Genomic DNA, 27,411 nt, shown 5'->3' on the forward strand with positions numbered 1-27,411 from the left:
AAGACATTAGCTTATTCCTGGGAAGTTTACATCATCCCCACCACACCAGTGACTGGGACCTAGCATCCTTGCGTATTACCTGTACCACACCGTGAACAAATCACACAATGTGACGGCCTTCACAAAAATCATATTGTGTGAGTTTAGGAAACTGTACGAAAGGTTTGGTGGAGACTGTGTCCTGAGGCACAGCCATGTCATATACCTCAGGGCCTCATTCTCTCTTGGCCTCTTCTCAGCAATACAAAAAAAATTTTTAGTCCATTTTTCTCATATGTAGAAATTTACTAACCATTATCTGTTACCTACACATCTTGATATTTCAGTTCAACCCCAAATGTCTTAAGATAATTTCCTCATAAAGTCCTCTTTTAAAGTCTGATTCCAGCTCGAGTTTTACCATGTTACATAACATTTTTTCTTGTCTTTTTAAAAATTAGATACAGTTTTAGATATTTGAGATAAATTATCAGTGCATCTAATTTTATATTCTACTTTCTTCACCTCACTTGAGACCAGATGTATTTTCCTATGTGAGTAAAAACTCTTCAAAACCAAATTTAATGTCTTCTTGGTATTTTATTATATAAATATATGATAATTTACTTATAATTCCCCTAAATTTTGAGTATTTAGGTAACTTTAGTTTTCACTACTGTAAATGACAGTTCATCTTTATGCATGAATGTTTGTATTTTTTATTCATCTTCTGGAATTGTTCCCAAGAAATGAAATTACAGACTTAGAGGTTATGAAAAATATTAAAGCCCTTAACCAAATCACTCAGTTGCTTTCTCAGGAAGATTATGTAAGTTTAAAATCTCTCTGGCAGTGTACGAAAAGTGCTTGTTTCACTTCATCCCTGTTACCTTGTGTTTGTTTCACTTCATCTTGTATAAAAAATGTGTTCCTTTCGCTTCACCCTTGTTGCCTGTGTAAACTTAGTTACCAGGTGTTTAAAGATTTTCTAATTGATAAGTGAAAAATAATTCATCATTATATTTCTTTGATTAACTAGGGAAGCTGAGAAATTTTTATACACGTTTTAGCTTTTTCTTCTTTTGTAAATGGTCTGTTCATGTCCTTTGCCACTTACGTAATAAAAAGCAGAGTCTCCCATCCCACCTCTCCGTCCATCAGAGAAAAACTCGTCTTTAAAAAAATTTTATTTATTATTTATTTATTTATTTTTGGCTGCGTTGGGTCTTCGTTGCTACACGTGGGCTTTCTCTAGTTGTGGCAACCAGGGGCTACTCTTCGTTGGGGTGTTCAGGCTTCTCATTGCGGTGGCTTCTCTTGTTGCAGAGCACGGGCTCTAGGTGCGTGGGCTTCAGTAGTTGTGGCACACAGGCTCAGTAGTTGTGGCTCACGGCCTCTAGAGCGCAGGCTTTAGTAGTTGTGGCTTGTGGGCTCTAGAGCACAGGCTTCAGTAGTTGTGGCACATGGGCTTAGTTGCTCCACGCCATGTGGGATCTTCCTGGACCAGGGCTCAAACCCATGTCTCCTTCATTGGCAGGGGGATTCCTAACCACTGCACCACCAGGGAAGTTCTAGAAAAACTCTTTTAATGTTACTGTTTGAATTTGTTCTGGTGGTTTTCACCATAACTGTATAATATGCTCAAACTGCCATTTCTTATAGAAAATATATATCAGCTCCTGAGTATGAAAAAAAGGATTTGAATCACATTTTAGAGTTTAGTTTTGTTCCCACTAAAAACAGACCCTGAGACAAGAATTTATGTACAAGCAGTTTATTTGGGAAGGCAATTCTGGGAAGCACAGTGAAGGAGTGAGAAGTGTAACCCAGAAGGGAGAAAAAACAATGAAAGGTGGATTAATGAGTTACCTGGGCAACTGGGCTCAGTATCTCAGGGGACCCTCTAAAAATGGACCACTCGAAGGTGTCTCATTGAAAACAGATTCTCATCCTCATTGGTTGAGGGTTACTCCTGTGCCATCTTCCCTGCACTTCTGGCCTGTCCAGCTTGCAGGCCAATCCCATCCCAGCAGAGAGAAAGAGACATAGGAGACCACCAGGTCAGTGTGTGCAGGACCTGGCTGTGGTGGCCTCCAGGGTAGGCTACAGGGATTTGGGTAGGACACCACAGCATCCGTTACATTCTTCCTCCTAAAGTATGATATTCATGCTTCAATTATTTTTTGATAGTTCTGTTGGTTACCTTGATAATTTAAAATAGACACTCCAGATACTTTTGACATTATCTCTTATGGACTCCCTGCTTTGTGAGATAAGGAGATTAGCACCGTGCCCCGCTCAGCCATTTCTCAACTTTTTCCTTCCTCTTTCTCTATCCCACCCTCTTTCAGCTACACACTTTTTAATTTTTTTTGCAGTACGCGGGCCTCTCACTGTTGTGGCCTCTCCCGTCGTGGAGCACAGGCTCCGGACGCGCAGGCTCAGCGACCATGGCCCACGGGCCCAGCCGCTCCATGGCATGTGGGATCTTCCCGGACTGGGGCACGAACCCGTGTCCCCTGCATCGGCAGGCGGACTCTCAACCACTGCGCCACCAGGGAAGCCCTTTCAGCTACACTTTAACAAGGTTGTTAATATTTACGTGTATCTGGCAACCACAGTCAAGCCTTCTTTGTCTTTAGATTGACTCTAAAAATTGAGACCCAATAAACAACATTTCTATACAAACACTGTCATTAAAAACTCAAGTAATGTGTTTGGATTGTGTTTCCTCCATCATGAATACAATAGCTTGACCTAAGCCACGTGAAGAGAAAATTAAAGTTAACATGCTTAACCTCCTACCATGTATCACGTACCATCACATATGAGCCTTGACTTTCTTCTCCAAATTTTTATTTTGCTCAGGAATTCTATTCGTAAGTTTTTCTCTTGCATTATTTGTATTTAGCATACTGTGACTCTGAGCCTTTTCTAAGTTCAAACTGATTATATTTTAGGAAGCTCTTTCTCTCAGTGCCCTCTGTCTTTTTTTCCCTAAATGGACTATTTGCTCTTACTCTGCGAGACACTGACCTCATGACACCCTTCTTATTGCTTTATTTGTTGGGCCCACTGTTTTCAGTATTTCATATGCTTCCCTCTCTTGGTTTATTCTCTCATCTTGTGGGACTACATTTGTACTAAGCAAATATTCAACTTTCTGAGAACTTACATGCAAGAAAGTATATGTATATTCAGCCCTCACACTGAATTGATAATTTGTTGGATACAAATTTCTAGATTGAAAATAACCTTATGACAGAATTTTTGATGTTTTGCCATTATTTTCTATTCTCTAGTATGGTCGGGGGCGGGGAGGAAGTATCTGTATGACTTTTAATTCCTTGTAAGTGATGTGGGTTTTTGTCGTTGAAGTTTTTAGGATCATCATTTAATCTTGGTATTCTGAAAGTTCATGATACGCTCTAGGTGTGGGTCTTCTTCTTCACTTATTTTCCTGGATACAGGTGGGTCCTTTGGCCTGAAGACTCTTCTTCGGTTCTGGAAAATTTTTTCCTATAATTGTTCCATGGATTCTCGCCACAACTTTTGCCACTGCAAGTTGTCCATTTTTCTTTAAAACAGATAGGCAGATTGCTACTGTGGATGTTCTATATTGGGTGTCTTTGTTCCCTTTTCTGACCAGGTCTTCCAGGTTTTGACTGGAACTCTAGTGAGGAAATTCAGGGTATGTCAGTTAGTATGATAAACCTCATTGTGAGCCATCAGAAAACCAGTTGTTAGGCTACGAATCTGTCCAATTTCTAGAATGAGAAATACTTTTCTTGCAAGCTCCAAAATCTTCACCAGAAGTCTTAATTGTCTCTAGATAATCAGTTTTTATTTTCTTCCTTCTTAAAATAAGGCAACAAATGGTTTGCCTTGGAAAATACCATCTGCTTCTGCTCCATGAGCAGGATAGAGAATAGGGACACCTACAGGTACGGTTGACCCATACAGGGACATGTAATTAATCCCTCAGATTTGTCTCATTCACTGTCCCACCTGCCCAGTCTGCCCAATCTGATCCCACAGCCTGGGGTTCTCTTTTGGTAAACTGGCTCCTATATCTTCAGCAGGGTTCTCATGGTGTATTACAATTATCATCTTCTCTAGCTGTTTCATCATCAACCCACTTCCAATTTCTGTTTTCCAGAAATTGTTTCAAAATGTGCTTAATCCGCTATCTTCCTGTTTATTTGAGGGTGGTCTTTAGGTTTTTATTATCCATGTGTATGAGCATTTTATATATGAGTTTTTATCATAATTATAGGAAATATTTTTACCAGTTTTACATTTTTATTTTTTTGTTTATATATTGCCTCATTCAAACAGGATTTAGGATAGAGATTGCTTTATATGTATATGTGTGTGTGTGTGTGTGTGTAGATAACAAAAATAAATAATAAAATAAAAATATTGATGTAAAAATCTATGTACTCTAGGTAGGAGACTGTAGACAGCTATAGTCAGTAGATTAGCACCCCTCCCACCTCCAAAGATGTCCACATCTTAATCTCCAGAACCTGTGAATATGTTGCAGTACAAGGCAAAGACATTATGGCTGCAGATGGAAATAAGGTTATTTAATGAGCTGACTTTAAGATAGGGAGATTATCCTGGATTATCTGGGTGGACCCAGTGTAATCCAAAGGGTACCAAAAAGTGGAAGAGGGAGGCAGAAGAAGACTCAGTGTCAGAGTAAGGCAGCATGAGAAAATCTGCACCACCATTGCTGGCTCTAAAGATGAGACAGGGTCTGAGTCAAGGAAAGCAGGCAGACTCAACAGGCTGGAAGGGTCAAGGAAACAAATCTTCCTCTACATCTTGATTTTAGCCCAGTGAGACCCATTTGGGACTTCTGACCCCCAGAGCTGTTAATGTAAGTTTGTATTGTTTTAAGCCACCAAGTTTGTGATAATTAATTAGTAATTAGTATCCTAATACAACAATAAATATACCAAGTTAAAGAATCTTTTTAGGATTCCTATTGCAGTTAAGATTCTGGAGTTCAGAATGGGTAAAACCAGCTTGGCAGTACTAGTCAGAGAATGCTGTCATTTAGCATATTACTTCCTTCTGGGTGAAAAAAGAATAATAGTGTCAATACATAATAGTTCTTTTTTAATGTGATTTTCAATACAATTCTTAGAGGAAATTGGGACTACAATTGCCAAAAGCTTCTCTTCAAACAACTTAAAGTGCTTATGGCAATGTTGAATTCTCCTGTTTATTAAAAGCAACATTTCCTACTCATCCCATTATATTTGGTGTTTGATGATTGCGAACTGACTTTGGTTTCTAATTTCACATCAGTTTGAAAAGTTGGCATACTTGCCTTCATACTGCTGTCAGACCTGGGATCAATATTTGTTATCACCAAAGTGAGAACATTTGCTGAGGGACAGATGGCCTGTACCACTCCTTTCTTTAATTTTCTATAATGATTCAATTCTTATGAATCATTATTCCAGAGTCTTACTAGGAATGCAGTGGAAACCACTAGTTAAATCCCTACCCAGAGGAGTTCTTGCATCTCAAAAATCTGTCACTGCAACTGGCTCCAGAGCAGACACTTGGCAAATAGGTCAACAGGCTTTCCTGCTTTGTTAGAATGACTCATGGACACCGGGTGGATCGGGGAGCTTAGCTGGCTGCTATCTTTGTAAAACAAAGTCTTTGGGTAAGTAAACAAGTACTTTTAGCCCAGGATTCAACACAGGTTGAAGTGATACCTTGAGAACTAAAACACATCAAGTGACATTAAAAAAAAAAAAAAAAAAAAAGGAGCCAAAACTTGGAGAAAAGAAAGTCAAAAAAACTATGAAAAACAGCATTGCCTGAAGGAAGGTTGTTCAAATGGATAGCAGTTTTTCTTCTCATTGTACCAAACTGTGATAATCCTTTTAGGCCTAATTTGGAATTATCATACAGCTGGGGTCAGTCACTCATCATCACTGGGGAAGCCATTAAAAAGCATGCATTTGGAAGGAGTTCAAAAGCACTGCTATGGAAACCACAGTGGAAATTCTCTAGACCCACCCCACCAAGCATGGGGTGAGATCACGAGTTTCTAAATGTTCCCATTGATTTGAATATTTTTAATTACTTTCCCAAAGCCTCTGTCTCTGAAGATATTGAATACTGACAACAGCAAGAAAAAAAGCAAAAGAAAAACAATGATTGAGAAATAAATTGTGTCCCAACTCCATCTGCTTAAAATCTGAGAAACTTAAGACATATATGACTTAAGACATCACCAAGAAGTATGTGGACAAGTCACTACCTGTGTGTGCAAAGCAGATTTAACAAGTGGCTGCTAAAAGCTCACTAGAGTTTATACTTCCTTGTTTCAGATCCAGTCTCTGCCACTTACTGGCTGAAGAACTAATGTGTAACTAAGGCAGGCTACTTAACTTCTGTGTCCCAGTTTCCTCTTCTGTGGTATAATAATAGGGTTGTTGTGAGAAAAGAGTTAATATGTAAAGTGCTAGAACAGCGGCTGGTACATAGTAGGTGCTATTTATGTACTAGTTGTAATTGTTATTGCCTTTAAGAAGTAGGATTTTGAAATGCCTGTGGCTCCTATGAACATTAAGACAAAGATGTCAACCTGTCATTTAGATAAATGTGTAAGTTTAAGACAGTATTATTAATCCATCTTCTATTTCAAGATTCCACAGTTTTGATTTTTGTTTTTGAAGGGAGAATTCTGTCTTAACTTGCGAAAAAATTCAAAGAAATTTAAAAGGTTGGACTTAAAAAAATTTTTTTAAGTATTTTATTGAAGTACAGTTGATTGACAGTGTTGTGTTAATTTCTACTGCACAGCAAAATGATTGTTATACACATATATACATTGTTTTTCATATTCTTTTCCATTATGGTTTATCACAGGATATTGAATACAGTTCCCTGTGCTGTAGAGTAGGACCTTGTTGTTTATCTATTCTCTATATAATAGTCTGCATCTGCTAATCCCACACTCCCAATCTGTCCCTCCCCTGCCCACCCCCACCTCCTTGGCAACCACAAGTCTGTTCTCTATGTCTGTGAGTCTGTTTCTGTTTTGTAGATATGTTCATTTGTGTTATATTTTAGAGTCCACATATAAGTGATATCATATGGTATTTGTCTCTTTCTGACTTCTTTCACTGAGTATGATAATCTCTAGGCCCATCCATGTTGCTCTGCAGATGGCATTATTTCATTCTTTTTGATGGCTGAGTAGTATTCCATTGTGTATATATATGTAACACATCTTCTTTATCCATTTTTCTGTCATTTGACATTTAAATTGTTTCCATGTCTCGGCTATTGTGAATAGTGCTGCAGTGAACACTAGGGTGCATGTATCTTTTCAAATTAGAGTTTTCTCTGGATATATGCCCAGGAGTGAGATTGCAGGATCATGTGGCAACTCTATTTGTAGTTTTTTGAGGAACCTCCATACTGTTTTCCATAGTGGCTGCACCAATTTACATTCCCACCAACAGTGTAGGAGGGTTCCAAAAGGTTGGACTTTTAACATGTCCCAAACTAAAGATGGTGTATTCCTTCTACAACTTACTCCTAATCCTGAATGTGTGATAAAAGGAAAATGTGTATATTCTTCCTACTTTTTCTTGTCCTCTGATACGGTCTCTCTGTCCTCTCTTCTTGACTGCCACTGTCATTACTCCAGATCAGTTTCTCATGAGCTCTTGCAGTTATAGTGGCCCTCATGCTGGTCTCAGGCCTCCAGTTTCTCCGTTGTCTACATACTTTTACAGATGAAGTATGTTAGACATACTTGTAAGCACTACTTGAATCTCACTACTCTCCAGCCCCAAACTTCCTATAGTTCCCTCTACAATTCCCTGAAGGCAGTAGAAGTGCATGGTGGTAACAGAGGTTCTGCTGAACACTGACGCCTCAGCAAGCCCTCCTGCTCTCATAGAAGGTGCTCCCCCAGGCCTATCAGGTAGGGTGCTTAGCAAAGCAACCTTTGTTTTCCTTCTGGGAGCTCCTCCAGTAGTCAATGACAGGAAAAAAAAAATCTCATTAAACATCAAATATCAAGCTGTCAAAGTCATTTCTTATCTCTTGTATATTCTTTAAGATATAAAACCTTTTGAGGAAACTAGCACACATTGAAAACTAGACACTCTGCATAACATATAACCCTCACCACAACTCTCTGGGGAATGTATTATTGTCTCCATTTTGCATAGTAGGTATTGGGGAAAATCTGACTCTCTAAATCATGTTCGTTTTACCAAACAAAACTCCTTGAAGATCTGTGTTTACATTTTGATCATCCTCAGCACCTAGCAAAATTACCCGAAAAACATATAATTGCAACACGAGAAATATTTGAACAATGAACTGATGTACCTGAAGCTTGCTCACACTTGGGAAATGGCTCTCTCTTTGGAGAATATTTAATTATCTCCCACATAGAATAGCTATGATACTGAACACAGCCAGGTTCTAGCCGTTACCACTAACAGATGGATTATAGATACAGATATCTTCATAATTATGCACAACAAAAATCGTGTGAAAGCAGTTTCCTCCCACACATAGTGTAAAATAAAGCTGACTAGGTAATTATGAGATCAGGCCCTTTTGTCACCAACCTCTTCTTTCAAACAGTTTTCCAGGTCCTCTGCTCAGATGTCAAGCACCTCTCATTATCTAAGACCTTCACCCTCTGCTGTAGGAGTGTTAGTTTTTTACAGTGGTTTTGACATAGGATGTTTTGATAAAAAAGAAGTGTCAAATGCAGTCAAATGCACCAGCAGTCAAATGCATTCTCTTAATTTTTTTGTGTTAGTGCTGATAGATTTTTCTATTAGATATTGGGTCTCTCCTGGCAGGTGTACAGCAGGTGAGTACGTGAGTGAAGAAGGGAGGAAACTTTGCTGAGGCTGTGGCTGCCATTGGGGGGTGAAGGTTGGGGAGAGACAGAGAGACAGGGATAGAAATGAGAAGGAAGAGGAGAAGCAGAAGGAAGGAGGAAGGTAGGTAGAGAGAGAAGGGGAGGAAGAAAAGAGAAAGAAAGCCAGAAGTTCTAGATCATGAGAAACTCCAGTGCATGGATGTTTTCACTAATGCTTTTCCCTTGTCCAAAGGGCCTTCATAGGTCTCATACCCTTGCATATAATTTGTGATATTTCTTCTAGGCCCCCTGTAATGACTTTCAACTAGACTCTGGACATGTAAGCAATGATTGTTTTCATTATTGGTCTAAGTCATTCATTACCAAAAATATATAAATGATAAACTCAAAGTAAATGGAAATATTAAACTATAACATGTTCAGAAAAACTTTACATATCAAAGTTTGCTCTAAGGACAAAACCACTTAGATGGTCCATGTATTTTTGCAGTCTTGAAGTCAGGAGATAGGTTCTGTTTCTAGGATAAAGGGTTAAATACTTGTAATTTTGGAGGCTCTGATCCTAAACCAGAAATGTAGTATTCTTTGTGGTTTTTCATAGACTGTATACGTTATCAAGAACAAAAATGCTAATAGGTTTAAATTATTTCTTATAGATCCACTAGTTTTAGATAAAATATAAATATCAGTAGAATATAACAAAAACACTAAAATAAAGAGAGGGTGCTTTCATCCGAGTAATTCCTCATAATATTACAGGAAAAGTATTCCAGCTGAGAGCTTTTGGCAAGAGGGGATCACCACTGTATCTACCCAGTTTCCCCCAATAAAATTACATGAACAATTTGATTTTAACAATTTCCCTACCAAAAATCTTTTCAAATTTCTTTAAAAATAAGATACTTCAAGAAGCCAAAGGCAAAAATACCAAAACTGTTTTAAAAATCCATGCATATTTAGCATGGAAGATGACTACAGACTTTCTTTTAGTTCATTTCTCTCATGATGTTGTTTCTATGATAGCTTTTTATTGAGATGTACTACACAATCCATTTATTTAAAGTATAGGTCAGTGATTTTTAGTGTACTCACAGAGTTGTGCAGTCACCCCAATCCATTTTAGAACAGTTTCATCATCCCCCGCCCCTGCCCAAAATGTATACCCACTAGTAGCCGCTGCCTGTTTCCCCCCAGTCCTTGGCAACCACTAATCTCCTTTATCTCTCTAGATCTGCCTATTCGTAGAAATGGAATTATACAATGTATAGCCCATTGTGACTGGTTTTTTCCACTTAGCATAAGGTTCATACATGTTGTAGCATGTATCAGTATTTCATTCTTTTTATGGCTGAATAATATTCTGTTGTGTGGATATATTGCGTATTATTTATCCATCCATCCATCTGGGTTGTTTATGCTTTTTGGCTATTATGAATGTTGCTACCATGAACATAAGTGTACCAGTTTTTCTTTCTTTTGGGTATATACCTAGGCATGGGATTGCTGGGTCGTATGGTAACTCTATGTTTAACCTTTTGAGGAACTGTCAGACTGTTTTCCAAAGCAGCTTGCATTGTTGTTCATAGCTCTTGATTTCTGTTATTTTTTCTCACACCTGATTCTCCCAGCAGAACATACTATTACCAACATTGTAGAATAATATGCTTCATACTTTTATTACCCTGTTCCTCCACTAAGATAGCCTCACCCTTCTCATTTTTCCTCTTGTAAGGTATATATTTGCAGGCAGAGAAAAACACTGAGTACGTATTTTCTATTTAGTAAAGGACCTTAGAATATAGTTTCCTTGAAAGTTCTTCATTTTGTGACTCCAGTGACTGAATTAATGTTGCATGCTGAACTACATTTTTCCTGGAAAAAAGTAAAGATGGCAGATGAGGGAGCAATATGGGTAAGTGGAAAGTCTGGGTCATATGGTAGATGTAAGTTTAACGTTTTAGAAAATGCTATTTGCTGTTTTCCAAAGTGGTTCTACCATTTTACACTCCCACTAGCAGTGTATGGGATTTCAGATGCTCCACATCCTTGCCAAAGCTTGGTATAGTCAGTCTTAAATTTGAGGCATTTCAATAGAAGTGTAGTGATATCTCGTGCTTTCATTTTGCAATTTCCTGATAACTAATAATGATGAGCATATTTTCGTGGGCTTACTTACAGTTCATATATCTTCTTTAATGTGATGTCGGGTTTAATACCTTGGCCCATTTAAAAAAGTTTATTCATTTGATTATTTTCTTATTATGAGTTTTGAGGGTTCTTTATTCTGGATACTAGTCCTTTATTAGACATACGCGTGCAGAAGTTTCTCCCAGCCTGTGGCTCGTTTCTCATTTCCTTAAGACTGTCTTTCCAAGAACATAATTTCTTAATTTTGACAAAGTTCAATTTATCAGCTTTCTCTTCAGTGGATCTCACATTTGTTATTACATGCAAGAAATCTTTGCAAGGAAATCTTTGCAAAGATTTCCTTTTATGTTATCTTCTAGAAGTGTCACAGTTTCAGGCTTTACATTTAGATCTGTGACCCATTTTGAGTTCCTTTGGGTATAAGGCTATTAGTTTCATATGGCTACTCTAATAAAGTACCATGAAATCTGTGACTTAAAACAACAGAAATATATTACCTCATAGTTCTCAGGACATAAATCTAAAATCAAGGTGTCAGTGGGGCCATCCTCTCTCTCCATGTTCTGGGAGAGATCCATTCCTTGCTGCTTCTCACTTCCGGTGGCTGTCAGCATATTGGGTTGTGGACCTATCACTCCAGTCTCTGCCTCTGTCTTCACATGGCTTCTTCTGTGTGTTTATAATCTCTTTCTCACTTATAAAGATACTGTAATTGGATTTAGGGTCTACCTAGATAGTCCAGAATAATCTCTCAATGTAGCTAAAGATCCTTAACGTAATCACTTCTGCAAAGACCCTTTTTCTTTATAAGTTAACATTTACAGGTTATAGGGATTAGAACTTAGTATCTTTGGGTAACCATTATTCAGTCTACCCCAGAGGCAAAAATGGATACCCTTTCTCCACTGCATTGTCTTCATATTTTTGTCTAAAATTAATTGACCGTGTATGTCCGTATATGCATCTGTATCTCGACTATTCTGTTCTGTGGATCATCAATTTGTCTATCTTGATGCCAATACCACATTGTCCATTGACTTGATTACCGTAGCTTTACAATAAGCCTTAAAGTCAGGTGGTGTAAGACCTGTTTGTTGTTTTTGGTCCCTGCTAGGATTGACTGATCACATTGAATCTATAGATTCTGTTGTTATTGGGTAATGTTTTCTGTAAATGTCAATCAGGTCAACTTTGTTGATAGTGTTATTTGAATTTTCTATATCCTTGCTGACTTTCTGTCTATTTTATCAATAATTGAAAGAAGGGTATTCAAATCTCCAGCTATAATTGTTGATTTGCCTGTTTATTGCTGCAGTTTCATCAGTCTTTTTGTATTTGAAACTTTGTTATTTTAGGTGTATAAACATTTAGAATTATGTCCTTTTAAATGACTAATCCCTGTCTTATCATGACATAATCTTCTTTATCCCTGGTATTATTCTTTGGTCTGAAATTGACTTTGTGTGATATTAATATGGCCACTCCAACTAATTTTATACTGGTGGTTTCATATATATGAATATACATACAATGTACATATTATTACAGATGAATACTTTTAAATCAAAATATATATTAAATATATTAAAACTGATCCAATTGTACATGTTAAATGGGCAGTTTATTGTGTGCAAATTATACCTCAATAAAATTTATTTTAAACGTTGATAGTGATAATATGTACATTTGAAATATTAATAATTATAGATTTTAGATCTAAATGACCCAGTATATTTTTCTAAATTAAATTTTTTTCAATAATTTTGATTTTTTTTTTTTTGAGAATTGAGTACAGCACTTAACTATAATTGGCAGTCTTTTCAATGTATGCACACACCTCTTTATAGACTTTACATCATTGTGCTGCAAATAGGTTAACAGCTGCCTAGATATTTAGGCCCTTGGATAGCCAAGGTCACTTCTGGCCAAGAGCAGCTTCATTTTTTTGCCCCACTCTGCCATATAATTTTCTGTGTGCCCTGAAGTCGGGGTGGGGGAAGGTTAGAAATCTATGATATTGCTGGGAAATAGTATGGATATGTGTGGTAGATTTCAAAGATGGTTCCAATTTTTCACCTCGTCCATTTTCATGTCTTTACCACATAACTTTGCAGAGTACTCCACTCTGACTCTGGGATAAACTCTGTGATTTGCTTTGGCCAATATGATGTCAAAAAATGTGACACAAGCAGAAGCTTGAAAAATGCTTGTGCAATTGATCTTGCCTTCTCGCGTTCTGATACATAGCCATAATACATGTTTGGGCTAGTCTGCTGGAGAAAAAGACAGGTGGAACAGAATCTCAGGATGGATGTGGCTAGCAATGGATCCATCATAAGTTGCTTCTCTTGAAACATGACTTGCCTGCTTTTAAACCCAAAATACCTGCTGTAAGCAAAGTGAAAGGGTGGCTCCTTTGATTTCCTTCCCACAACAGAAACTTTGGAACCCAAAGAAAATCTCAATTTTCTTATTTCCTTTGAGACACTAAGGGGTGTTTCCCTCTTATTTTCTAATAGATGCATTAAAGAGCAGGAAAACATGTTTTTATGAACCAAGACTTTTCGCAGGAGTATCTATTTTCTTAGAAAACACACAAATCTTGTTGTAAATTGCCAATATGTTACAGTTTAACTCCATCTTTCTTCAGTGAGAAAAGGAAAAAAATATTACTTACATATGAGTGTCAGGAAGTTTTCAGGCCCATTAAGAGGGATTTAACCTATTCTCCTAAAAAACACTAATACATAGAATTCTAATATAAAAACATACTGCCAAGTGTCCTTCACATATACCTATTTATACCCGCCCCCCGCCCCCAACGGGGTAGGAGAGTTCCCATTTTCCTATATCCTGACCAATATTTACTATTATAAAACTTAAAATTTTTTACCTATTTCTCTGATTACCTGGAAGACCAGGCATTTTAAAAAAACTGTATTGGCCATCTTTATTTCTTTTCCTATTGACTTTTCTTTCTTTTGCATGCTTTTCTATCATGTGATTTGTTTCCTTTTTATTATTAATAGTTCTCTTTGATAGTAGTTCCCTCATATACTATGCACTGGCAAAGATCTTCTCGCAGTCTGTTGCTTATGTTTTACCACTGTTAGTAGAAAAGGGCATAAAGAAATTTTACATTTTGTAATGATCAAATTCATTAATCTTTTCCTTAATTTATTTTTGCTTTCTGGGTCTTAAAGAAGCCTTCTCAACCTTGAGATTATAAACATTTCCTTCTAGTAAGTAAATAGAAGTTAAATGTGTATTTGTTTACTGATTCAATGATACCACCTCATTTAATTACTGCCTCATAACATATCTTGGTATCTAGTTGGCTTGGCCGTTTTTGCCTATTTTTCTTTCATACTAATTTTAGAAGGGCTTACTTCTCACTCGTTTATTACTCCAACATCCCAACATTAGGCCTAATTTTTACTAGCTCAACTACTATCACTTGTTCAGTAAGACACACTTAGTACTAAGCAATTAAAATATTCTTCATTATCATCAATGACTAGTACAATACCAATTTTATTTATTATTTGCCACACATAAACTTACCATTGTTCTTATCTCTATAATCACAAATGTTAGAAATACCTGTGCAATGATAATTTAACCTGTAATTTCCATTCTGTGTAGAAATGTGGTAGTTTATTATTTCAAAGCATTATTTAATATTGTTAACCATTCTTAATATATTTTTTAAAAATCAGTTATTCAACACATATATTAAATACTTATTACACATTAAGACCTGTATTGGACCCTGGATATAAAATGGTGAAAAGGGCTCCCTTAATCAACACTTGAAATTTTAGGGGTTATCCAGAAGAACAAGGCAGAACTAGATAGCAGCTTGTGAAGAAAGGCGGGAATATGACCATGAGGAGGTGGGCAGGCGGGAACTAGACCCAAATGCTGCCAGTCCACAGGTAGCTCCCTAAGCACTTTAACTTCCTTTACTTCACGCCACCAAGTGTAGTTCTTACGTGTGCTACAGTGCATTGCTGACCTGTCTTCCTAGTGGGCTGGGGCCAAGAAGAAGTGGGATCTCTGGATTCCATTTGGAAAAGACCTCTTGGAGAGCCCTGCCCCAGCAGCCATTATCCCTGCCTGCCCTAGGATCATCCCTCAGGCCCTTTTTGTTTTTTTTTCTTAATGTGGCAACTGAATTGTGACTCAATTAAATATTCTGCAGATTGTTTCCATAATTATTTTTCACGCTCATTTTTTAAATTGACATACACTATATTAGTTTCAGGTGTACAACATAATGATTTGATATTTATATAAATTGCAAAATGATCACCATAGTAAGGATAGTTAACATGTTACTATACATAGTTATAATTTTTTTTTCTTATAATGAGAACTTTTAAGTTCTATTCTTAGCAGATTTCAAATAAGCAGTGTGGTATTAACTATAGTTGCCATGCTGTACATTACATCCCCATGACTTATGTATTTTATAAATGGAAGTTTGTACATTTTGACTCCCTTCACCCATTCAAATCCCCCACCCCACCCCATCCCACCCCCACCGCTGGTAACCACCATTCCGTTTCTTTATGAGTTCGGTTTTGGTTTGTGTGTGTGTTTTTAAGATTCCACATAAAAGTGAGATCATTTGTCTTTCTCTGTCTGACTTATATTGCTTAGCATGATGCCCTCAAAATCCATACATGTTTTCATAAATGGCCAGATTTCCTTTATTGCTGAACTATATATATATGCCATTATTCACCCATCAATGAGCACTTAGGTTTTTATATCTTGGCTGTTGTTAACATGGGGTCACATATACCTTTTTGAGTTAGTGTTTTTGTTTCCTTCAGATAAATACCCACAAGTAGAACTGATGGATCATATGGTAGTTCTACTTTTAATTGAGGAGCCTCCATACTGTTTTTCATAGTGGCTGCACCAATTTACATTTCCACCAACAGTGCACAAGGGTTCCCTTTTCTCTGCCTCCTTACCAACACTTGTTATTTCCTGTCTTTTTGATAATAGCCATTCTGATAGGTGCGAGGTGATATCTCATTGTGGTCTTGATTTGCATTTCCCTGTTGATTAGTGACGTTGCACTACTTTTCATGTATCTGTTGACCATCTCTATGTCTTCTTTTGAAAAATATTCAGATCTTCTCATTTTTTAATTGGATTTTTTTTTACTTCTAAGTTGTGTAAGTTATTTATTTGGGATATTAACCCTTTATCAGATATGATTTGCAAATATTCTCTCCCATTCAGTAGGTTGCCTTTTCATTGTGTTGATGGTATCTTTTGCTGTGCAGCTTTTTAGTTTTATGCAATCCCACTTGTTTATTTTTGCTTTTGTTGCCTTTGCTTTTGGTGTCAGATCCAAAAAAAACAAAAAAGAAAAATCATTGCTAAGACTGATGTCAAGGAGCTTACTTGCCTATGTTTTCTTCTAGGAGTTTTATGGTTTCAGATCTTATTCAAGACTTTAATCCATTTTGAGTTACTGTGTATAGTGTAAGACAGTGGTCTATTTTCATTCGTTTGTGTGTGGATGTCCAGTTTTGCCAAACCATTTATTGAAGAAATTTTCCTTTCCCCTTGGTATATTATTGACTCTTGTCATAAATTAATTGACCATATATATGGGTGGGTTTATTTCTGGGCTATTTTGTTTCAATGATCTTTGTGTCTGTTTTTATGCCAATACCATACTGTTTTGATTACCATAGCTCTGTAATACAGTTTGAAATCAGGGAGCATGATGCCTCCACCATTGTTCTTCTTAAGAGACTGCTTTGGATTTTTGTAGTCTTTTGTGGTTGCATATAAATTTCAGGTTTGTTCTATTTTTGTGAAAAATCCCATTAGAATTTTAACAGGGATTGCATTAGAGCTGTAGATAGCTTTGAGTAGCATTTGCTCCCAATCCGTGAGCATGGGATGCCTTCGTATTTATTTTGTCTTCTTCAGTTTCTTTCACCTCCTTGACTAAATTTATTTGTAAGTATTTTGTTCTTTTTTAATGCAATTGTAAATGGGATTGCTTTATTTCTCTGATGGTTTGTTATTAGTGTATAGGAACTCAACAGGTTTTTGTATATTGATTTTTTTAATCTGCAACTTTACCTAATTCATTGGATCTAAGTTTTTTTGGTGGAGTCTTTAGTGTTTAATATATATAGTCATGTCATCTGTGAATAGTGAGTTTTACTTCTTCCTTTCCAACTTGGACACCTTTTGTTTCATCTAATTACTATGGCTGGGACTTCCAATATTATGTTGAATAAAAGTGCCGAGAGCGGGCATCCTTGTCTTGTTCCTGACCTTAGAGGGAAAGATTTCACTTTTCATCATTGAGTATGATGTTAGCTGTAGGCTTGTCATATACGGCCTTTATTATGTTGCAGTATGTTCCCTCTATACTCACTTTGTTGAGACTTTTTATCATAAATGGATGTTGAAATTTGTCAAATGCTTTTTCTGTATCTAAATTAATGTGATGTATCACGTTGATTGATTAGCAAATATTGAATCATCCTTACATCCCTATAATAAATCCCACTTGATCATGGTGTGTAATCCTTTTGATATATTGTGAATTTGGTTTGCTAATATTTTATTGAGAATTTTAATATCTGTGTTCATCAGGGATATTGGCCTGTAAGTTTCTTTACTTGTGGCATTCCTGGTATAGTTTTGGTATCAGGGTAATGCTGGTCACCTCAAATGAGTTTGGATGGGTTCCCTCTTCTGTATTTTTGGAAGAGTTTGGGAAGAATTGGTATTAATTCTTTAAATTTTGGTAGAATTCACCAGTGAAGCCGTCTGGTCCTGGTCTTTTGTTTGTTGGGAGATTTTTTATTACTCCTTACTAGTAATCAGTCTGTTAAGATTTTCTATTTCTGCATGATTCAGTCTTGATAGGTTATACGTTTCTAGGAATTTATCCATTTTCTGTGTTACAAAGTTGTTAGCATATAATTTTTCATAGTAGTCCCTTATGATGCTTTTCTTTGGTTAATTTCTTGAACTTTATTATCCTCTTCCTGACCCTTCCCACTGGCAACTCTTTTGTCTGTTCTCATATGGGTTCCAGACCTGGTTAAATGTCTTTCTAATAGAGCAACTCCACCTACCCCCCACCTACTTCTTTACTCAAAGAGAAAATTCACCTGGAAACCACTAGACTATTTGTCTTTAAGTTAACACTGTATTATCATTAGCCCTGAAAATATGTTATGGTACATAGCTGATGCTTACTAAACACTGATATAATGAATATTGTTAAATGACTCCATATGAAAAACACAAAATACTACTTTATTACTATTATAAATATTTTATAAATTCCCATTTATAATTTATGGTAAAAAAGATCAACAAAACACAAGGTACTACGTTCATAGCACTTGTTGTATATATCTCTTTAGAACATTATTCAAACTGAGTTAAATATTTGTGGAATCCTTGAAACATTTCAAGAAAACATGACTTGGAATCACTGCTCTAGACCTGTTACTCTCTTAACATAGATCAATATGCAAAAATATTTAGGACTAGTTATCCTGATAGGTTTCAATTCAACATTAATCATGTTAAAAATCACATATACAAAGGAAAGAAATTACCATATGTAAATTTGCATATATATATTGTCATATGGTTAATTAAGCACATTAATCTGTATTTTTCTTAAATTCCCTAAGAGGGTATTTATAATCTCTGAGGTAAATTTTAAAGAAAATTTAAATGTACTGTCACATAACAAAGGCTTTTAATAGTTCACTGTCAAAATAGTCTTGTTTCATTAAATTTTACAGTGACACTAAAAAGTTCTGCAAATATCACTGTTTTGTTTTTTGGTTCAGCCATACTTTTTTTTTTTTTTCCTGTGGTCATGATCTCTTGATGCTAGATAGCTCTCTAGTCCTCTTTCCTAGTACTAACAGAGTACCATTAGGACTCCACTGTCACTACCAGTTCTCAGGACTTTTCCCAACTTTTTATCTAGCGTCCCAGTACTTCTCTCCAGGAAACCGCTTTCTGACATAGTGTTTAGAACATGCATGTAATCCCCATCTTTTTCCTCCTTTTCTGTCTCTCAAACTTATTTTTCCTTCTTTCACTAAAATTTAGTTCAGCCAAACACTTGTCTAGATAGGCAAGAGATATGTTAGGAACAAACGTTTCCTATCTTGTACTCTTTTCTTCATTTTCTGCCTCTTATATTAAAGTCTCAATTCCCCTATTATAATATAAAATTTAACTTGAAGTATATATAAGAAGCATACAAAAATGGTATAGAAGTAAACAATTTTCCAGGTAAATGCACACCAAAAGAAATCCAAGGAAATACTATAAGAAGCTAAAATTCATGGCAAACCATATTTAATGTATAAACAAACAGGATTACTTTTTTCTTAACTGTAGAAATGTAAGGAGAACTACGAGGATGAATTATAATTTGTATGGTAGACTGTTACATAAGTGGCTCCCAGTGAATCATACCACCTGCTATCTGTATCCTCGTGTACTCCACTCTCACACTGACTCTAGACTTGCTTTGTTCAATGGAAGATGAGCAAATATGATGCAAGTGCAGGCTTGATAAACTCTTGTACATTAGGGCTTGCCCTCTTGTAATGTTTTTTTCTGTCATGGGAAGAAACACGGTCTAGCTTACTGGAGGAGGAAAGGCCATGCAGACCAGAGACAGTCAAGTCAATGAACCATGAAAAATTATAAAACATCCTGTTTTAAACCACTGAGTTTTGGAGTGGTTTGTTATATGGCAATGGATAAGAGCTACACTTCATAGAACCTTATCATCTCTCTTTATTTATGTCTGTGGAAGACCAAATGGATAAAATTTAAATAAAAAAACACTTAAGGTCTCTCAGCAAAGTTTAACAGTACTAGACCTGCTGTACCTGTTATATTTCTCCCTCTACCCCAGCTATTCAGTCCATTTAAAAAGTATTTACAAGAATCAACACTTTAACTATTATCCTATACATTCTATAGGTAAAGAAGTAGAAACTGTATCAGTGAACAAAGAATACATGATAAATATTTTTATTTAAACATGAATTGTACATCTTTCATATAAAAGATGAGATTCTAGCCTGTTTTTTAAAAAATTAATTTTACTTGCTAATACTATCTTTACATTTTTTACAGAAGCTAATTTTCTCTAAATTTGCAGCTTCATTCTATAGCTCTTAAAGACTCATAATCTCGAATATATTTCCAATATCCTTTAAAAAATAAATTCATACAAGATAATTTTAACACAATAAAAATGTAACAGATTACAGCACAACTGCCCAGCCTTCCAGCTACCACTGAATACTTTTCAGTACAGAGAAGCCAACATGTTGGAGTAATTAGTTCTCTGTATTTACCTTTATTAAAAAGAGGTTTTTGGTAGTGAGAACAAATAATCTCTCATTTGTTGCTTGAAAGCCTAAAATAGGATCACTGGTTTCTAGGCTTGCTACTTGCTGCTTAGCAACCTGCCCTACTTGCCTGCCTTCCTTCCTATTGTAAAGTACAGTGGACATGGGAGTGGGCTGACGATAGATGAAAACTCGTCGAAGGCACTCGCAAAGGGCTGCATAAGAGTAATTTGGAGCACAGGCAAAAAATTTTTTGTCTCTCTTTGATGCTTGGACGTAGCCTGCCAAGAAATATGAGACAAAAAGAAAAAGAAAAAGTATATATTAAACAGAAGGGAAAAACAGTGATTTAACATTCAGTAGTTCATAAATCTTATTATAAATTGAAAGGATTAAATAAAAAATATATATCATAGATACTCAACAGTTGTTAAATTCTGAACCATGAATGACTAACCACAATCAATCTCTCCCAAATGGTGCAAAATTAAAGCATTAATTCCTAAGGAAAATAGTTTCATCCCTTCAAAAAAAAGCACAGTATAGTTCCTATATAATTTCCATGAATAATTAAAACATTAAAAATCTAACACACTAAAAACATGCCAAAATATCTTTAAATAATAGAGTACATCAATCAGAGATGTGGCATTGCATCTTTTCTTTTTTCTTATCAAATAAATGGGAAAATGTTTATAGGATGTATTATAAAGTTATTTTAGGAGTGTGTGCATAATGCAGACCCCATGCCCAAAGGTACTAATATGCACAATGCATTCCCATTATTTCTGTAATGTTAGTGGTATTTTTATACACAAATACCAACACTGTAACAGGATTTGTACTTCACCTCTCAGAATAAGCAGAGCCTTGAGACCACTACAAATTCAAAGAAAATTCAAGTATCTTTTTAAAAAAATTCCACTGGGATGTCCCTTGAAAACTAATTAAAATTTGAAATAATCTTTTTAAAAATTATCTTTATAGTCTAAAAGAGCATTTATGTTCTGAAATAAAAATTAGAATTTTCAGATTGGGACATGATTACTGAACATTATAACATGTGAGAGAGGAAATATAACACTAATGTAAACTGAGACCTCATCAAACAATGAATGAGCGAAGGAACCACTGAGCACAGGCAGATCAATGCTGGTTTTTTAATATTAAGCAGGGCTTGAGGAGGAAAAATTAGAGAGGACACAGACACCTATTTGAGAGCCTAGATTTAGCTCTCCAGGCTAATCTTGACAAATAATGTATATAACATCTCAAGACTACACACCTAATGTAATGTTGATTTAACTTAAACTCAAGCATAATAGAATTCCATTATACTAGGGGATTTAGGAATACAAAAGGAATATCTGAAAATTAAGATAAAGCTTTCCTCTTACTGAAAAAAACAGGAGAATAAAAAATCCGGAATTTTAGTAGAACTAGAAATTACGTGGCTAAATTATTCAATCAAACTTTATTTCAGGTCATAAAAATCCATTTGGAGTCTGAATTAACCAGTTTAACAGCCCATATTATTAACTATAAGGGATAATTGAAAAAAAACTCCTCTACAATTAGGGTTGTACATATACAGCAATCACAATGCATAATTTTACTTCCTGCTGGCAGTTTAAAATAACCTTTCAATAAAGCAATAGCTGTGGTCAATTCATATAAAAAATTTCTCCCACACAATACTAATGTATTTTATCATTGTGTAAGTCTACAATTATGTAGCTCAAAATGTTTCAAGCTCTAGGTTTAAAACCAGTATTTTCGGGGCTTCCCTGGTGGCGCAGTTGTTGAGAGTCAGGCAGGGGACACGGGTTCATGCCCTGGTCCGGGAGGATCCCACATGCCGCAGAGCGGCTGGGCCCGTGAGCCATGGCCGCTGAGCCTGCACGTCCGGAGCCTGTGCTCTGCGGCGGGAGAGGCCACAGCGGTGAGAGGCCCGTGTACCACACACAAAAAAAAACAACAGTATTTTCCCTTTTATCCTACAGAATAAATTTCATTTCTGCTTATCATCATCTTCCCTAAGTGTTTTCATTATAATGGCTGTTTTTCACATAAGTTCCATGAAAGATGTCTCATAATGTGCTTTACCTTAGAGCAATTCCATGATTACCGAAGACTACTCTGAAGAAACCTGAATACAAGTTCCATGTAGGGTACTGTCAAGCCCCTTGTTCATATTCTGATATTGTATAGCTTAGTTGGAATAAGCAAATAACTGATTAGAATGATTCATGCAGTTAGATAAACCACTTTGATTTCTATTCTGTGCTGATCTTCTGCACAAGCATAAAAACAAATTAGTCCTACTGTTCCAAAAGTACTAACATTCATCAACTATGTGCAAGCAACCAAATTATAGCACAAATCAATCCAAGCATACTTAGGACAGCTCAAATTTAAACGAACCCAAAAACTTAAAAAAAAAAAAAAAAGAATTGACTAATTTTCAAAATAAAGGAAAAAGTTGTCAAAGAGCTTGCTTATACCTAAAGCATTGAAAGTTGCGATATGCTCCCACATATCGTCTTGGTTGCCAGAGTGTGGTTGCCAGAGAAGGGCATCAACATCATGGCGCAGACAGAAGCAGGGCATTTCTTTAGGATCCACTATGACAGAGAAAAGGTACTGGTTGCTTCCAAGATTCACCTAAAATAAAAAGTGACAAAAAATCATTTACTCAACAACAAACTAATAGTAATAAGGAAGACAGCTGACACACAGAACTACATGTCAACAACTGTTCTAAACTTTTTACACACCTAAAACTGATGAATAAATCTTCATAACGCTCCTGGGAGAAATGTGCTATTGTTAGGTCTATCTTAAAGCCGAGGAAAGTGATGCAACAAAGGATGTAAGTAACTTGCCCATGGTCAGCCTGGTAATAAGTTGTGCAGCTGAGATTTGAATCTGGAGTCTGTGTTCTTAGCCACTACACTATAGTATTTGTCAACTGTTAGTAACTAGTTTTACAACATGCTATAAAGCACCAATTTTATAGGCAGAATATTTTTTAAACCACAGAATACAAATATGAAGTTTACAAATGCTAACTTGTAATAATAACTACCAAGAATCAACGACAGCTACTATGATTTATGAGCACAATCTATGTGCCAGACACGTTACAAATATTAACGTCAATAACCCACTAGGCTGTTATTATCTTCATAGATGGAAGAATATACTTGAGAGAGCTTGAGTAACTTATTCTAGGCTACACAGAAAAATCACAATGCTAGGATTCAAACGCAGATCTGTTTACAAATTATTGACTTTGTATTGTCTATTTACAATAAAATGTCAAGAATGTTCATTATGTTAATAACTTTATTGCAATATTGATGGCTAAAGGAACTCATTTTACTACAGACTCATTAGGTTGAGGCTCATAACTGGATTCCATCTATAGGAATACTTTTTTTTTTAATGGAAAGAGGTTGCAGTGACATTCTTCATTACAAATGCTGTTTATCAGTTAAAAATGCCTAAATACCAACAAAAATCATATCAGATACAGAAAACATAAAATATGCATAGCACTTAATAAACAATGAATTGCTTCCATGAGTTTTAGAGCAGACGAGAATAAAATGTTGGGTTGAAATTAAAGGTGGAGACCTGACCTATGTTCAACAGGGAAAGCTGTGAAGTGGCTCTCCCACACAGGCTACTGGTCACAGGAGCATCCAGAGACAGAGCAACCTAATTTGTGTTGCTGCAACAATGCCAAGGGATAGGGCTTTTGGGTGGGGCCGGTACTTGTTCTCTGCAGAAGAGGAACAGGCTGGCACACAGTGTTCACAGACTATTTCTTCTCTCCCTTTGCTCCTGATAATCACTGGCTAAGTGAGGTTTATTTTCAAAATCACTGCCAACTGACTGGCCTTTTATATTACGGTAAGTTTTATTGTCAAATTCAATTTTTCTGTAGTTTGAACTGTGTTCTCATTACTTTCAGTTTTATACTTTTCATTAATGCATGTTTCAGCAAATAGCTTGTGGATCTGCCCCTCAGAAAGTGAACACATTATTCCTCCAATAAGATGTGGATGTTTTAAATATAATTATCTGTAAGTTTTACAAACAAATTATAATAAACTAGTCTGATGGAACTAACTGCAAATATAATTTACTGTGAGATAAAACACTCCCTTTACATGAGATAATTTTTTCTTTATGTAGTAAGAGACCTGTGATATTCATTTAATAAATTCTAGCCCTCCTAGTCTTCATTTTAAAATCAAGTATTCCATACAGATAAATAAAAAAGATTACACCACTTAAGATGTATGATACTTATTAGGTTGGTCAGCAGCCATGTTAGGAAAATTTATAATTCCATTCAAAGGTTGCAAGCTAAGAGTAGACAAAGGAACTGCAGATAAACACTGCTTTTAAGATAACACCTAAAAATGGTTTCATCTTTCTCATGGTAGTTACTGAAACCTCTTGATAATTCTTTATACCTTTTACTACTTTTTCTTGCCTCACTGCACTAGCTAGGAGCTCCAGCATGATCCTGACTAGGAGTAATGAGGGCAAACACCCTTGCCTATCTTTTGCACAGGCTCCGGACGCACAGGCTCAGCGGCCACGGCGCACAGGCCCAGCCGCTCCGCGGCATGTGGGATCCTCCCACCCGTGTCCCCTGCCATTGGCAGGTGGACTCCCAACCACTGCGCCACCAGGGAAGCCCGCCTGTTACCAATCTTAGGGGAAAGCATTCTAGTATTTTTACTATTTTTACCATGAAATACGATGTTAACACTAGGTTTTTCAAGGAGGCAGTTACCTTCAACTCCTAGTTTGCTAAGCACTTTTATCATAAACAGATACTAAGTTTTGTCAATTCTTTTTCTGCATCTACTAGAATGGTCAAATATTTTTCTTCTTTAGTCTGATGATACACTGAATTATGTTGATTGATACGTGAATGTTGATGAATCAGCCTTGAATTCCCTGGGTAAACACTACTTGGTCATGATGTATTCTTTGTACTTACTGCTGGATTTCATTTACTAATATTTTACTGAGGACTTTTGATCTATATTCATGAGGGATACTGGTGTGGTTTTTAATTTTTTTCCTGTTTTCCTTTCTGTCATGTCTTTGCTATCAGGGTAATGCTGGCCTTATAAAACAAGGTGGGAGGTGTTCCTTCCTCTTCTATTTTCTGGAAGTATAGAATTGGTATTGTTTGTTCATTTGGTAGAGCAAACCAGTGAAGCACCCTAGGTCTGGAGATTTGACAGAAGGTTCCTAACAATAAATTCAGTCTCTTTAACAGATACAAGACTATTAAGGTTATCTATTTCTTTTTCAGTGAACTGTGGTAATGCTTGTTTTTCAAGGAATTAGCTTCACTTAAATTGTCAAATATATGAAAATAGAGTTGTTTATAACATCCCATTATTACACTTTACTGTCTTTTGGACTTGTCCTGACACGTCCATTTTTATTTCTGATATGGTAATTTGTGTTGTCTTTTTCCTTGGTTACTCTGGCTAGAGACTTACCAATTTTGATCTTTTCATTGGTTTTATTATTTTCAGTTTTCAGTTTCACTCATTTCTGCTTTGTAAGTTTCCTTCCTCTACTTTAGACTTGGTTTGCTCTTCTTTTCCTGGTTTAAGATGGAAGCTTAAATTATAAAATTGAGACACTTTTTCTATTGTAATATAACATGTAATGCCATAAATTTCCTTCTAAGCACTGCTTTAGCTGCATCCCATATGTGCTGTTTCATTTTCGTTCGATTCAAAATATTTCCTACTTCCTTTGTGAGTTCCACTATGACTCTGTAAGAGTTGATTAAAAATGCTTGAAGTTTAGAAAAAAAAAAAAAACCCACAGCAACAAGAGAAGAATGCCTTCAACAAACTCATCAGTATACTCAATACATCTGAGGGGAAAAAAAATCAGTAACCTGGAAGATTGATTTCAGTTCTGCTAATTTTTACTAACCTAAGAGGGTTGAAGTGGGGTGGGGTTAAAAACAAAAAAACAGAGCATCCAAGAGCTGTGGGGCAATATCAGATGGTCTACTATACATCTAGTTGGAATCCCAGAAGGGACATGGAACATTTGCCAAAATAGACCATATTCTGGGCCATAAAATAAATGTCAATAATTTAAAAGAATAAATACTGGATGTAAAAAACTGTAGAGACTGAGGTAAGCAGTATTTATGCCTGGTAATGGACACATTTCTTTTGCTAGGCCATTCGTGTGGGTGGTCATGACAGAGGGAGGTTGAGAAAGGGCTAAGAAAGGGCTGATCTGAGCTTGAATTCTGTTGTTGCTATGGTTACCTTCAGTGCATCACCAACTTCAAATTCCTTCAGTGTTACTTTGCACTCCGGTGGGGACTGAGATGCTGGAGGATTTTCCCCAACTGTACTGTTCCACCCCTAACTTTAGGCCTTCACCATACATCCTCATTTCAGAGAGTCTCCCTATGCTCTTACTCCTTCCCTAGTGGTAGATTATTATTGCCTGTTACTTGGTGCTTCTCAGCCTTGATGATGGTGGATGGAAGGATATAGGCAGAGGGTTCTCTTGGTTCAGCCTCAGTATTGGGCCTTGTGTCCTTGGGTTTGGGCCTTTTTAGTGATACTGCCATAGGAGAATTCTAATAATCTACCCTTGATTTCCTGCCCCTGCCCCAGGCATAGCGGTGGTGTTTTAAAATTATTTTTATTTTCCCCTGGCTGCTGTGGGTCTTATTCTGAGCCCTTAGGATAAGATCTGATGCTCTTCCCTCAGCAGCTTAAGGCTTTTGCTACTTAAGGAAAATAAACCAGGCAGGACTTCATTCTTCTTTTCACGGCAGAAGATACTTCCCTTCTCCAATGCTGCATCACCAGGGTGGCTTTCCCCCTGTCTGTCTCCTCCCCTGCTCCCCGTCTTCCGCATCAGGCCCTGGTCAAGGTCCATAAAGAGGATTTGTAAATCCCATGGGTTCTATACCTTCTTGTTAGCCCCCAC

General features: G+C 36.4%; 1 protein-coding gene across 1 annotated transcript in view; it reads right to left on the reverse strand.

Annotated features, from left to right (window-relative positions):
• Positions 1 to 19,095: 19,095 nt before the first annotated feature.
• The window catches only part of NUDCD1 (NudC domain containing 1), an 80,816-nt gene continuing 72,500 nt past the window's right edge, over positions 19,096 to 27,411 (reverse strand). Inside the window, exons 9-10 of the mRNA XM_024739737.1 lie at positions 22,908 to 23,067; positions 19,096 to 20,684 (exon numbers count right to left, since the gene is read on the reverse strand). Of these exons, the coding sequence (XP_024595505.1) occupies positions 20,392 to 20,684; positions 22,908 to 23,067 (453 nt within the window). The 3' untranslated portion in view covers positions 19,096 to 20,391. The remainder of the gene's footprint in view (positions 20,685 to 22,907; positions 23,068 to 27,411) is intronic.

The sequence above is a fragment of the Neophocaena asiaeorientalis genome, unplaced genomic scaffold (genome assembly GCF_003031525.2).
Source record: "Neophocaena asiaeorientalis asiaeorientalis breed wild unplaced genomic scaffold, Neophocaena_asiaeorientalis_V1.1 scaffold66, whole genome shotgun sequence".
In the NCBI taxonomy this organism is placed as follows: domain Eukaryota; kingdom Metazoa; phylum Chordata; class Mammalia; order Artiodactyla; family Phocoenidae; genus Neophocaena; species Neophocaena asiaeorientalis.